This window comes from Capra hircus, chromosome 2, assembly GCF_001704415.2.
Source record: "Capra hircus breed San Clemente chromosome 2, ASM170441v1, whole genome shotgun sequence".
Taxonomy (NCBI): Eukaryota; Metazoa; Chordata; class Mammalia; order Artiodactyla; family Bovidae; genus Capra; species Capra hircus.
In genome coordinates this window covers 131061729-131073945 of record NC_030809.1, presented here as the reverse complement: position 1 = coordinate 131073945, position 12217 = coordinate 131061729, and the positions used below count along the sequence as shown (strand labels likewise).

At 60.8% G+C, this 12217-nt stretch overlaps 1 protein-coding gene across 19 annotated transcripts in view; it reads left to right on the top strand.

Annotated features, from left to right (window-relative positions):
* Positions 1-7309, top strand: part of BIN1 (bridging integrator 1) — a 55238-nt gene extending 47929 nt beyond the window's left edge. For 8 of the 19 annotated variants that reach the window (XM_018065719.1, XM_018065698.1, XM_018065746.1 and 5 more), the window contains 4 exons: positions 4301-4369; positions 4589-4699; positions 4927-5028; positions 6665-7309. In XM_018065719.1, the coding sequence (XP_017921208.1) occupies positions 4301-4369; positions 4589-4699; positions 4927-5028; positions 6665-6772 (390 nt within the window). In that variant the 3' untranslated portion in view covers positions 6773-7309. Of the gene's footprint in view, positions 1-2033; positions 2142-2626; positions 2651-3432; positions 3541-4300; positions 4370-4588; positions 4700-4926; positions 5029-6664 lie in introns of all 19 variants that reach the window. The other 11 variants (XM_018065687.1, XM_018065724.1, XM_018065703.1 and 8 more) reach the window with 3 other exon arrangements.

Below are 12217 nucleotides of genomic sequence, written 5' to 3'. Positions count from 1 at the left end.
CCAAAGAGGCCTTTGGGAGCACAGGACAGCGTTTCCTGCTACAAGGGGCCGTGGCCGAGTGGGCTTCAAGCCCCCGCAGGAGGACTTCGGATTAAGCTTGGAACTTTCGGTACAGATGGCTGGGGGCAGGCGGGTGATGCCCTGGCTTGGGGACCTGGGAGGGAGCCCCTCTGCAGAGCATAGCTGAGGCTGGCTCAAGGTGCTCCTGGGCTCTTGGGGAAACCACGACCTGAGGGCAGATTGCAGCTGGGGTGCTCACCGCCTGGAGCCCGCCTCCGCCTCAGGGGCACGTAAGGGCTGGTAGACGCTGCACGGGGAGTGCAGCCAGCCGCTGACCCTCTGGCCCGGCTCAGTGTTCAGTCCTCCCTGGGAGGGGTTGTTCCCACTGAACCGGTGAGGAACTGCGGGCCTCAGCTGCAGCCAGGCGGTCTGCCCTGCCCTGCTCCCTGCATGCCTCTCCTGCTGTCTCTCTGCCCACTCCTGGGAGCTGAGGCCCTGCCTGGTGGGTTGGGCAGTGCCCCCATGGGTTCTGTTACCTGGGGCGGGGGTGGACTGGTCCGTCCATGACGCTGTGCTGACGGGGCTGCTCTGCTGGCCAGGGCTGAGTAGCCTGTGTCCCTACGCTCAGGGGACAGCTCCTGGCCTGAGGGGGGGAGGCTGAACTGCTGGGAGGTGGGGCAGAGGACGCAGCCTGCCCTGGCCTGGTGACTTGGAATCTGAGGGGCCCTCTGTCTGGGCTTGGCTGACTTCTGAGAGAGGGTGTGCAGTGGGGCGACCTTGGGGAGAGAAATGCTACCTGTCCCTGGCTGGAGGGCACTCAGAGCTCAGCCTCCACAGTCCTGGACTGATGCCGGAGAGACAGTGGTGACCTTCCTCCCGGGCTCACTGGACAGGGCTTGACCTAAAGGGGAGTCTGTGGCTGGGGGTGACCATGGGGCGGGAGTGAGTCCACTCTGTCTGGGGTTTCTGAGCTCAGCCCCTTGTCCCCTGAGCTGTGGGTTGGCAACTCCAGTCCTTCTCAGGACCCTGGTCTTGGCCTCCCTGGACAGGCCACAGCTCAGCTGGGAAGGCCTTCCAGGAGTGCCCTGCCCATGCTCCCAGGTCTTGGGCCCTTCTAAATGGAGGCTCTCAGGTGCCTTGGGCTGGAGGGCGAGTCCTATCAGTTCTGGGCACCATCAAAGGGGTAGGGAGGGAGCTGGCTGCCCTGGGCTTGTGGGGCTGTGGCCCTCTCAGCTCTGCTTTAGGGATAGCACCCTGGGCCAAGGCAGGGCAGGCAGAGTACTCCTGGTCCCCGGGAAGCCCCTTGTATGAGACGGGGATGCAGTTGAGCACGCCATCCGCGTAGGGAGGCGGTGTGTCCACTGGACTGGGGCCGGCTCTGGGAAGACATCTTCCATGGTCGTCTGGCCCCCCTTACTGAGCTGCTGGCTTCTCACAGTGTGGGTAGTGCCACCGCGCTGCGGTCTCCTGGGGACCGTGCCTGCTCCAAGCACATCCCTGGGCTGTGCTCAGCCCTGCTGAAGGGACTGTGGGTGGCTGGAGAGGGCCCTGCACTGTGAACACGGTACTCCTGTGTTGGGGACCCCCGTGTTTACGATGGGGCTCCCGGGCACTGTGTGCTGGCTCGGTCGGCCCTGAACGGGCTGGGGGTAGGGGTCACTGGGGGACCACCTGTCCATCTGGGACAGCCCGTGCCTGTGTAAAGCTCCTCTGAGCCAGAGGGGCTGCGTGGCCGTGTCCAGGCCGGAGCGTGGCTGGGCCACTTCTGGAAGGAGCACGAGATCAGGGGAGTTGTTGGGCGCGCGCACCGGGACATCTCCTCGGCCTGTGGGCATTGGTCTGGGGGTAGCTGCCCAGCTGAGGGCGAGCTGGCCCCAGGTGTGTCCTTGTGAGGGTGGGCTGGTGCCAGGCGTGTGGGACGGGCCTGTCCGTGTGTCAGTGGGTGTGTCTGGGAGAGGAGCCTGCTGTGTGCGCCCCAGCTGAGCGCTTGCTGCCCGTCACTAACTGCCTTCCTCTCTGCCGCTGCTGCCAAGTTTGAGGCCCCGGGGCCTTTCTCGGAGCAGGCCAGTCTGCTGGACCTGGACTTTGACCCCCTCCCGCCTGTGGCAAGCCCTGTGAAAGCGCCCACGCCCTCCGGTCAGGTTGGTGCGAGCCCACCACCGCCCATGGGCCCACTGGCCTCTGGGCACCGGGGCCTGGGTTCACGTCTGCCCACCAACCTCCTTTGGGGGTTTTGGGGTCCCGGGCTCTCCTCCCACTCACCTTCCCCTGGAGTCCTGGTCCCCGCTCTTGTCACCTCCCTTGGTCCTGACAGCAAGTCGGTAAGAGGCCCCTCAGGAGGTCAGCTGCACACCCGCCTGGCAGCTCACACGGTCCGTCCGCCTGGGCGCCCCGTTCCTCTCCCGGCGGCAGCCCTGGGTGTGGGCGCGCCCTGGCCTGTGGCTGCTGTCTCCCTGAAGGTGTCCAGGCCTCGGTCCTCTGGAGGCCTCGGAGCCTAGCGCTGCTCTGCCCCACACCTGCCGGCTCGAGGGCCCTGGGGTGGGCCTGGGGTGGGGTCCCTGGGGACTGCTTGCCTGCCTGTCTCTAACCTCCGTGCTAACTGTCCTTCTCCCCTCTCTGCGCTCAGTCGATTCCGTGGGACCTCTGGGAGGTAAGCTGTGCTGGCTCTGTGCCCGCCCCTCGCGGAGCCGCTGCGCCATGTGCGGCCCCGTGCCGCCTCGTGCCGCACTGTTCACAGGTGCACGCACGGCCGCGCCGCCCGCCCTTAGGGACCCTGCGCCTTCAGCCAGGCCCTTTGGGAAAGGGCCCCTCAGTTCAGCCTCTGAAGAGTTCCCCAGGGTGCAGCCCAGTTTTCAGGGGCTGTGAATGGCCCTAGATAGTCACCAGCTGGTCCCCAGGGTGGATGGGGTGTCCCCGTACTGGGCCCAGGTCTGGGGTGCAGGGGGTCTCGGGGTGGAGGGGTTTTCTTCAGTAGAGGCCCTGCAGGGCAGTGGGACTAGCGAGCTGGTGGGACACAGGAGAGAGGGGAGGCGACTCGAGGAGCAGGACAGGCGGCCTGAGGCCGGACGGGGCCCGCCGTCACCTGGGGGCTCAGGGACGGAGGCTCGGGGGGCAGGGGATGCCCCACAGCCGGCGATGGAGCTCCTGCAGGAGCAGGAGGGGCTGGCGTGAAGGGGCCGGCAGCCCAGGCCCGGGGCTCGCGAAGCTCCGCTGGAGGAGGCCCGCGGAAGTCTGGCACCGGCGGGCAGTGCCGCTTGCCTGGCAGGGGCTGCGCTCCTGTGGCACATCCACACCTCCCTGCCCTCTGGGCACTCAGCTGGCCCACGCTGGCCGCTCATCGCCTTCTTCTCTTGTCTCCCACCCCGCCTGACACCCGCCACCCCTGCCGGCCCCGGCCCTCCCTCCCCGTTCCCCCCGCTGGCCCGTCACTAGCCCACAGAGAATCCAGCTGGCAGCCTGCCTTCCAAGGAGCCCAGCGCTGCCGAGGGCACCTTTGCTGTGGCCTGGCCCAGCCAGACGGCCGAGCCGGGGCCTGCCCAAGTAAGTGCCCTGTCAGCGCCCCTCCCCTCCCCTGCCTCTTGGGGGTGTGGCATGCAGGAAGAGGCCGGAGGAAGGGGCGCAGGAGGGACCACGGTGGGACTGAGGGTGAGCCTTTAGCGAGGAGGCCCCTGGACAGGGCTTGTCTGTCACTGGTGCTGGAGGGGCGCAGATCCGGTCAGCCCCTCGTCTGCTGGCCAGCACCAGCCTCCTAGCTCAGGCCCCCAGTGGAGGGAAGGAGGTGTGTTGAGATGGCCTCCTGGTTTACAGTGGGCACTTTCCTGAATTCTCCTTTAATCTTCAGCCTAACCTAGACATTTCCTCCTGGCGGCCAGGAGGGTTGAGTGATCGCTCCCAGAACTCAGACATGGCTGAGTCTCAGGGCAGACCCAGGTCGGCCTGACTGCAGCCAGGCAGCGTCTGCGGTGCCCTGCCTGGGCCTTCACCATGGGGGCCACCTGTGAGGGGCCAGTGGGGCTGGGCAGGTGGGAAGAAGGAAGCCGAGGCTCGACCAGGGTTTGGGCTTAGAAGGCAGAGGCTGTGAGGGGGCCCAGGGGCCTGTGCTGGGCTTCTCAGCCGCTCATCACTTGGGGTCCGGGGTCTGTGTGCCTGCCAGCGCCTTCTCCAGCTGCTTCCCATGCCCAGGGCCTTTCCTTCAGGGCCTCCCTGTACTGGACAGAGGCACTGGCCCTCTGCAACGTCTCCTTGTTCTGGCCGGCACGCCCTGTCTTGCGTCTGACCCCACGTGGCATTTATGTTGCAGCCAGCGGAGGCCTCGGAGGCGGCTGGAGCCCAGGAGCCCGGGGAGACGACCGCAAGTGAAGCAGCCTCCGTAAGATGCCAGGGACCCAGGCCCTGTGATTCCTCCCCGCCGCTCGCGGCTCCCTAGCCCGTGTCTTGCTCTGTGCTGGTCCAGGTCACAGTTCCTGTCGAGGAACCTGGAGGCCCGCTGGTCTGGCGTCAGGCGCAGACACCCCCCTCCTCTGCCGGCGCGGCCCGCCCTCCGGGACCCCCTCCCCGCCGTCACTGACCTGCTCTCCTCCCCCGCCAGAGCTCTCTCCCCGCGGTGGTCGTGGAGACCTTCTCGGCAACTGTGAATGGCACGGTGGAGAGCGGCAGTGGGGCAGGACGTCTGGACCTGCCCCCGGGGTTCATGTTCAAGGTGAGTCTGGCCTGCTGACGTGCAATCTCCTTGGGCGCTCGGCTATGGGGGTGGCCCGCACCCATCCCACGCCTCTCCCCCCGACCCCCGCCACCCCGCTCCCCAGTTGTGAGGTGGTGCCCCAGCCCTGTTCCTGCTGCGTTCACTTGCTCCCGGTGCCCATGGGACTGCAGGGGGGACAAAGGTCGCCGAGGAAGGGGGTGTCAGCTCTCCCCCACCCTCTGCAGGTGCAGGCCCAACACGACTACACAGCCACTGACACGGACGAGCTGCAGCTCAAGGCTGGGGATGTGGTGCTGGTGATCCCCTTCCAGAACCCGGAGGAGCAGGTGAGGCTGGCTCTGCGGGAGGCACGGCGGCCAGCAGGGGGCAGCAGAGCCCCGCCAGCCAACCTGTGGCCTCTGCCCACCACCGAGCATCTCCTTCCCTTCCAGCCCCCCCGGGCTGTTCACCCTCTTCTTCCCACCTCCGTCTCTCGCCTCCTGCTTCCTCCTCTCCTCAGGCTCCGTCTGCCTTCCTCTGGGCCCTCTGCATCTCAGTTCCTTCGTCATCTTTCCCTTCCCTGCCCCCCCTCGGTCACCCTCCTCCAGGACAGGACCCCTGGCTGCCTCTCCATGGGCCTCCCCCACCGCCCAGCCTGCGCTGCAGCCTCCCGCTGCCCCTGCCCCGTCCACAAGGACCACACACGTCCCTGCCCACAGGGAGAGACCCCTGAGTCTCCAGCCCTGTCCCCAGCTGGTCCTCACCCCGAAGCATCCCAGACCCTTCTCCTGCGGCCTTGCTTTGTTAGTGAACATCCTCAGAGTGGGTCCCAGCGATCCTGGGAGGCTCAGCGTGGGACAGAACTGCCCCCGCTAGGTTCCGGGCAGGCTGCTTAGTTCAGATTGCCGTGGCCCCTCAGCAGGAGCCCTTGATTGTGGGGCATTGATGGTGCCGTGGGGGTGCCCATGTGGATATCCAGGTGGCAGCTATGGTGCGGAGTAGAGCTGGCGGGACTCCTGAGCTTTTAGTCATCAACACGTCTGTGTGATCTAGTTATCAGAGTGACTGAGTCGGGGAGGAGGGCCGGGTGTGGAGTGAGGCCAACCTGGCTGGGGCGTCCTGGGCTGGAACTTGAGGCTACTAGGTACTTTTTGAGCCCACCGTGGGCTGGGAGGTTTGAATAAGAAGGCTTTCCTGGGCCTGGTGCTGAATTAGTTACTTTTCCTAAAGCCCCAGGTCTCCGCTGATCTCCCTGGTGGGCCAGCCCTGGGCTGGGTGGGGTTCTCAAGAGCAGAGTCCTGGTCCCCCAGCACACAGCGAGAGCCGTCTGTGATGAGTAGACGCGGCTCACGTAGGACCCATGTCGGGTGTAGGACAAGGCAGGTAACCAGTGCGTAGGTCCCAGGGATGGCCCAGCTGCAGGGGCAGCAATGGGCTTGGCTTCAGGCAGGGTGTGTGGCTACCGCAGGCCCAGGGTCAAGGCTTGTCAGGGCTTGAATGGATGAGTGAGGGGTCAGGATTAAGGCAAAGGTCAGGTTCAGCTTGGAGGGCTTGGTGGAACACCTCAGGTCACTCTGGAAGCTTTTAAGTGGTCAATGCACTGTTTGTAGAAGGCAGGGAGGACAGCTGATATGCTCCTTGGTGATGGCCTCTGTGGGCACCAGCCAATGAGAAGCTCTTTCGTGGGGACTGAGGGAGTTGTTTAGAGGTGTTTGGACCAGTGCGACAGTCAAGCCGTCTTTCTGCAGTGAGGAGGACTCACCAAACAACAAAGGGTTAAATCTGCCTGCTGAAGGCTGGGATGGCTCCTGAGGGTAGGGGGGGGTCAGTTTGGGTCCTGAGAGGAAAAGCAGGAAGTGCTGCTTGGCAGAGGCGTCCTAAGGCGGGTCTGACAGCCTAGGAGAAATGAGCTGGCTGCAGGAGGGCCCAGCCTGTAGGTGTGAGTGCCCTCCTCCCCATGCAACCTTGCTCGCTTCCCCTTAGGATGAAGGCTGGCTCATGGGCGTGAAGGAGAGTGACTGGAACCAGCACAAGGAGCTGGAGAAATGCCGGGGCGTCTTCCCCGAGAACTTTACCGAGCGAGTACAGTGAGAGTGCAGCTGGCGGAGCTCTGGGCGCGCGAAGAACAGCACCTTCTCCCGAAAAATGTGTGTTTTCTTTCTTTTTTTCTGTTTTTGTTTTTGTTTTTAAATTTTTGAGAAGTAAAGGGAAATTGAGAGGAGAGACCTAAGCCAGGAGGTGTTCTCCCAAAGATGAGGTTGTTTTCCAAAGAGCCTGGTTTCGGCGAGTCCGGCAGTCACCGTGTTCCCGAAGCTGCAGTGTTCCCTAGTTGAGCTCCTGGCCGCCTCCCCGCCCTCGCCCACGGGGTGTCACCGCTGCCACAGCGTGTGTACCCGGCCACGGGGCGGGGCCTGGGGGCCACCGAGCCACCACGCTTGCCTGAAGCTTGGGCCGTGCCGCCTGGGCCAGGGTCTCCTTTCCTGGCAGCTGCCGTGGGTGGGTTCCAGGGTCTCCAGAGACTTCGGGCCCAGTCACCAGCCTGGCCCGGCCCAGCCCCGCAGGTGTCTGTGTGCTGTTTGAAAATAAATCTTAGTGTTCAAAACAAAACGAAACCAACAGAAACTGACAGACGCGCTCAGAAAGTGTGTGTTTATTTTCTTTCCCCTCCATTTCCGTCCGCCACGTGGCCTTCCCTTGTGGCTCAGCTGGTGAAGAATCCACCTGCAGTGCAGGAGACCTGGGTTTAATCGCTGGGTTGGGAAGATCCCCTGGAGAAGGGAAAGGCTACCCACTCCAGTGTTCTGGCCTAGAGAATTCCATGGACTGTATAGTCCATGGGGTCACAAAGAGTCGGACACGACTGAGCAGCTTTCACTTTCCGTCTGGCATGCAGTGGAGCTATGATTATCTGTGCTTTTGTCCTGGGACGGCCCACCCGGCAGGCGCTATGTCTTGCACAGCCCCCCACCGGCGTGTGACCTCCACTTCCTTTTGAGTTCCCCTGGGCTTCGGCCCCATTCACTGATGTTTTCACTGGTGGTTGGCTGGGGTACAGGGCATGGGGACCAGCTGACAGGAAGGGCAGATAAGGGTGCCAAGGAGGCTGTTGGGTGCTGTCCTTAGTAACATTATTTAACAGGGAGAACTCAGGAGGCAGTCCCAGGACTGCATTTCACAGATGTGGTATCAGGCTCAAGGAGGGGTGGGGGTGAACCTGGACAGTTGGCCCCCAGGCGCAAGGAGGCCTGGGCGTGGTGGGCAGCCTTCCCTCTCTCCCCACCTGCCTGCCTTTCCAGCAGCAGGGCCTGCGCTGCATGTAGCCCGGGCCTCCAGCACCCTCGGGGCACCTGGGCTACGCACACAGCAGCGGCCTGGGTCCTTTCTGGGGGTCATGGAGTTGTGCTCTTGGGCCCGGGGGCCAGCCTGGGCTTCCAGTGGCAGGGATTTATGTCTGCATAGATGTGTTCTATGGGAAAAGCAGGTGAAGGGGATGCCTGTCAGAAGCTTAGTTTTATTTTTGGGTAAAACTCCTGAGCTTTGTTTCGGGTGGCAGCGTTGTCACTGCTGGAGGTCTGCCTCGTCCTGTGGCCGACAGTGTTGGCTCTGTCAGCCGGATTCCTGGGAGCAGCAGGATTCCTGGGAGCAGCGCAGTGAGGAAAGGGGGCGTGGGGAGCTCATTTCTAGGTGTCCCTGTTAGAAAACTTAGCTTTTCCCTTCCTCCCTCCCTTCCTTCCTTCTTTCCACGTTGCCAGGGTAATTTTCTTGCCCAAGGCCACACAGCTCATTGGTGGTGGAATCAAGCTTGAAGCCCAGACCTAGCAATCTCCACTGAGCTTCCAAAAACCTGGGGTGCCGTGCCCTGGGGTATGTGGGGGAGCTGCCTCCAAGGTGCCAACATGAGAGTCTTCACATTTATGTCGTGATGAGAAATTTTTATTCAGTAGGAAATATTCACATTAGGTTCCTCACAAGATGAGATTCAAAGATGTGTCAGCTGGTGGGGTACTGTGCCTGGAAGAGCCCTGCTCTGTCAGGTGGGGCCTGCGGGGAGCATCTTGTGGGAGGGGGGTGGGAGCCGGCTCTGCAGAGAGAGCTCCAGGGGTAGGACCTGGTGTGGTGGTCCCGCCCAACTGAGTAAGCAGCAGGTTAGAGGTCTGAGCTGCACCGAGTGTCTGGGAGCTGGTGCATCTCCAGGTGTGTGTCAGTCCGAGAGAGCTAAGAGGTCTGCAGGTCACACTTGTTGGTCTTCTCTCTCCATTCCCAGGGCCGCAGATGCCCCTGGCCCATCTCAGGGCCTCCCCTAGCCACACTTCCTCCAGCCAGCTCCCAGGCCTTCCGCAGTGACTTGGACACTGTCCAGCTTACTGGCCCCCTTCTCTTCATTCTTGGTTGGACTTGGTAACCACGCTGGCCTTACTCCCCTTGGTTCCACTGGCCTGCAGAGCCTTGGCCCTGCCCCTGGAACTTTTTAGTATTCACACCTCTAGCCTCCCCCACCACTAACACCAGGCTCTAACTATGCAGGGATGTTGTGACCGAACTTCGGGTTTGTTGGCTCAGCAAGCTTCGACTGGCTGTCTTCAGTGTCTGAGGTGGGTGGGCACTTGGGCTGCAGCTCAGGCCCTCTGAGATGCTCTTGGGGGAACTTCCTTCCCCGAAGTCCTCAGCAAATCTCCTTTGTCTCATTGGCCTGAATTGGGTCAGGTCCCTAGTGCTGAACCAGGGGTGGGACCTCTGGGGTGGACCACTTCCATGGCCTGGACATGGAAATGGGGCTGGGCTAGGGGAGACAGGACACTTGAATAAAAATCTGGATACAGCTTCCAAGAAGAGGGATGGATTTGGGGAGCTCAAACCACTGACTGTGCACTCTGTGATGGCTTCCCCTGAGACCCAGGAAACGTGCCTGGATGGAGACCACAGGTGTGTGTGTGTGAATGTGTGTGTGTGAGAATGTGTGTGTGTGAATGTGTGTAAGTCTGTGTGTAACTGAATGTGTGTGTGAGAATGTGTGTGTGTGAATGTGTGTAAATCTGTGTGACTGTGTGTGTGAATGTGTGTGTGTGCATGTGAATGTTGTGAATGTGTGTTTGTATGTGTGAATGTGTAAATGTGTGTGTGTGGATGTGTGTGTGAATGTGTGTAAGTCTGTGACTGAATGTGTGTGTGTGAGTGTGTGTGTGGATGTATGTGGAGTGTGTGAATGTGTGTGCGTGTGAGTGTTGTGAATGTGTGTGTGAGCATGTGTGAATGTGTGTGTGTGTGAGCATGTGTGAATGTAAATCTGTGTGACTCTGAATGTGTGTGTGTGAGTGTGTGTGTGAATGTGTGTGAGTGTATGTATGTGTGTGTTTGTGTGAGAGAGAGTATTTGACACTTGGGAGATCCTGGCTTTTATTCACCCCATCCAATCTGTCTCGGGCTGATCTCAATGAGGTCAGCATGTGACTGGCAAACACAACCCATGAAAGGCTGTTCTTCGTATTCAGGGTGTAATGTTCACCTGACCCTCCCCTGTAGCCCAGAGATAGGACCTGTCCCGCCACTGGAGACAGTGTGTACTGAGACCTTCGCCAGCCATTTGGAGACTTGAGGCTGGGGGTCTGCACCACCTGGCTTCACGTGGGAGGGGGGCATCTTTGTTGGAGGTCCCTGGGAGCTGAGGCACCTGAGGCCCACTTCAGACGGAAGCAGGTGGAAGCGTAGGTGAGTCTAGGGGGTCAGATCAGTGGGATTGGAGGGGCCTGGAGCCCAGGAGAGAGGCCAGACTGAGGGGCAGGGGGTGGAGATGGGCCAGGGGCGAGAAGAGGGCACCTGGGAGAGGGGAGAGCCCTGGGGCGGGGCGGTCCAACCACAGCACCCAGTGGAGGGGGGATGAGGAGGTGTGGGAATGGGATGCTGAGGAGTTGGGAAATGCCTTCCTGTAAGAAGGAACGTCTGTTTAGGTCTTGTGCCCTTTTTTTTTTTTTTTTTTGATGGGGCTGTTTGTTGTTTTGATACTGAGCTGCATGAGCTGTTTGTATATTTTAGAGACTAATCCTTTGTCAGTTGCTTCATTTGCAAATATTTTCCCCCATTCTGAGGGTTGTCTTTTTGTCTTGTTTATGGTTTCCTCTGCTGTGCAGAAGCTCTTAAATTTAACTAGGTCCCTATTAGCAGGGCAGAAATAGAGACGCAGACACGTAGAGTGGGCCTGTGGACTTGGGGTGCGGGGAAGAGGGGGTGAGGTGAATTGAGAGATTAGGATTGACATATATACACTGCTGCTGCTGCTAAGTCGCTTCAGTCGTGTCCGACCCTGTGTGACCCCATAGACGGCAGCCCACCAGGCTCCCCCGTCCCTAGGATTCTCCAGGCAAGAACACTGGAGTAGGTTGCCATTTCCTTCTCCAATGCATGAAAGTGAAAAGTGAAAGTGAAGTCGCTCAGTCGTGTCTGACTCTTAGCAACCCCGTGACCTGCAGCCTGCCTACCAGGCTCCTCCGTCCATGGGGTTTGCCAGGCAAGAGTACTGGAGTGGGGTGCCATTGCCTTCTCCATATATATACACTACTATCTGTAAAACAGACAGTGGGAAGCTGCTGTATAGCACAGCTTGGTGCTCTGGGATGACCTGGATGAGGGGGATGTCGGGGAGGGAGGTGCTAGAGGGATATGTGTATAAGTCTGGCTGATTCACTTCCTTGTACAACAGAAACTAATGCAACATTGTAAAGCAATTTTACTCCAGTTAAAAAAAAAAGAAAGCTTGTGGCTGGTGAGGCCGGAGACGGTGGAAAGAGCAGGCAAGAGGGCCTGGCCTGGCCTGGCCTGCCCTTGGATCCCTGGGGGTCCGGGGAGCGACCCCCTGCCAGGCGGGCCACTGCTGCCTCTCTAGGCCTGGCTCTGGCTGTGCAGATGCTCAAATCACTGAGGAAGGCCCTTCTCAGTAAAACTGGCAAGGGTAACTAACAGTGAGCCCAGAAGCCGCCTTCCTGGACACCCCTGATTACAGACGGACATCCTGACTGCTGCTGGGGAGAAGTGGGGAGAGGCCTCCCTGGCACCTGGCCGGCCAAGGTCAGCTCACCCTGGGCAGACATGGATGCCAGGCCTTGGAGTCTCAGGGTGGGCAGAGGTTCTGTCAGCTCACATCCCTGTGCCTTGCCTTGTGTGAACTGCTGAGGTGACCGGGAAAGGGGCCCAGCTCTTCCCACAAGGAGGTGATAAGCCCGTGGCGGGTCAAGGTTCACACACACAGACCATCGGAGAGCCAAGGCAGTGGGATTCCCCTTTTGGAAGCCTGATAGGATGATTCTTACTCTGGCTATAGGATGATAGCCTGATTCTTACTCTGGTGGGTCTACAGGCCAGAATGGGCTGGGAAGCTTATAGAAGGTCATCCTTCACTGTGAGCTGGCAAACCCAACTCTGTGGCTTCAGGCCAGTGTCCGTACCCAAACTTCAGGTGCGGATGTCTAACTGCCCATCTTCTCGATGGCCATGCAGCTCTAAACTGGGCTGGGCCAACCCCAGACGCTGCGGGGTCCTCCCCCG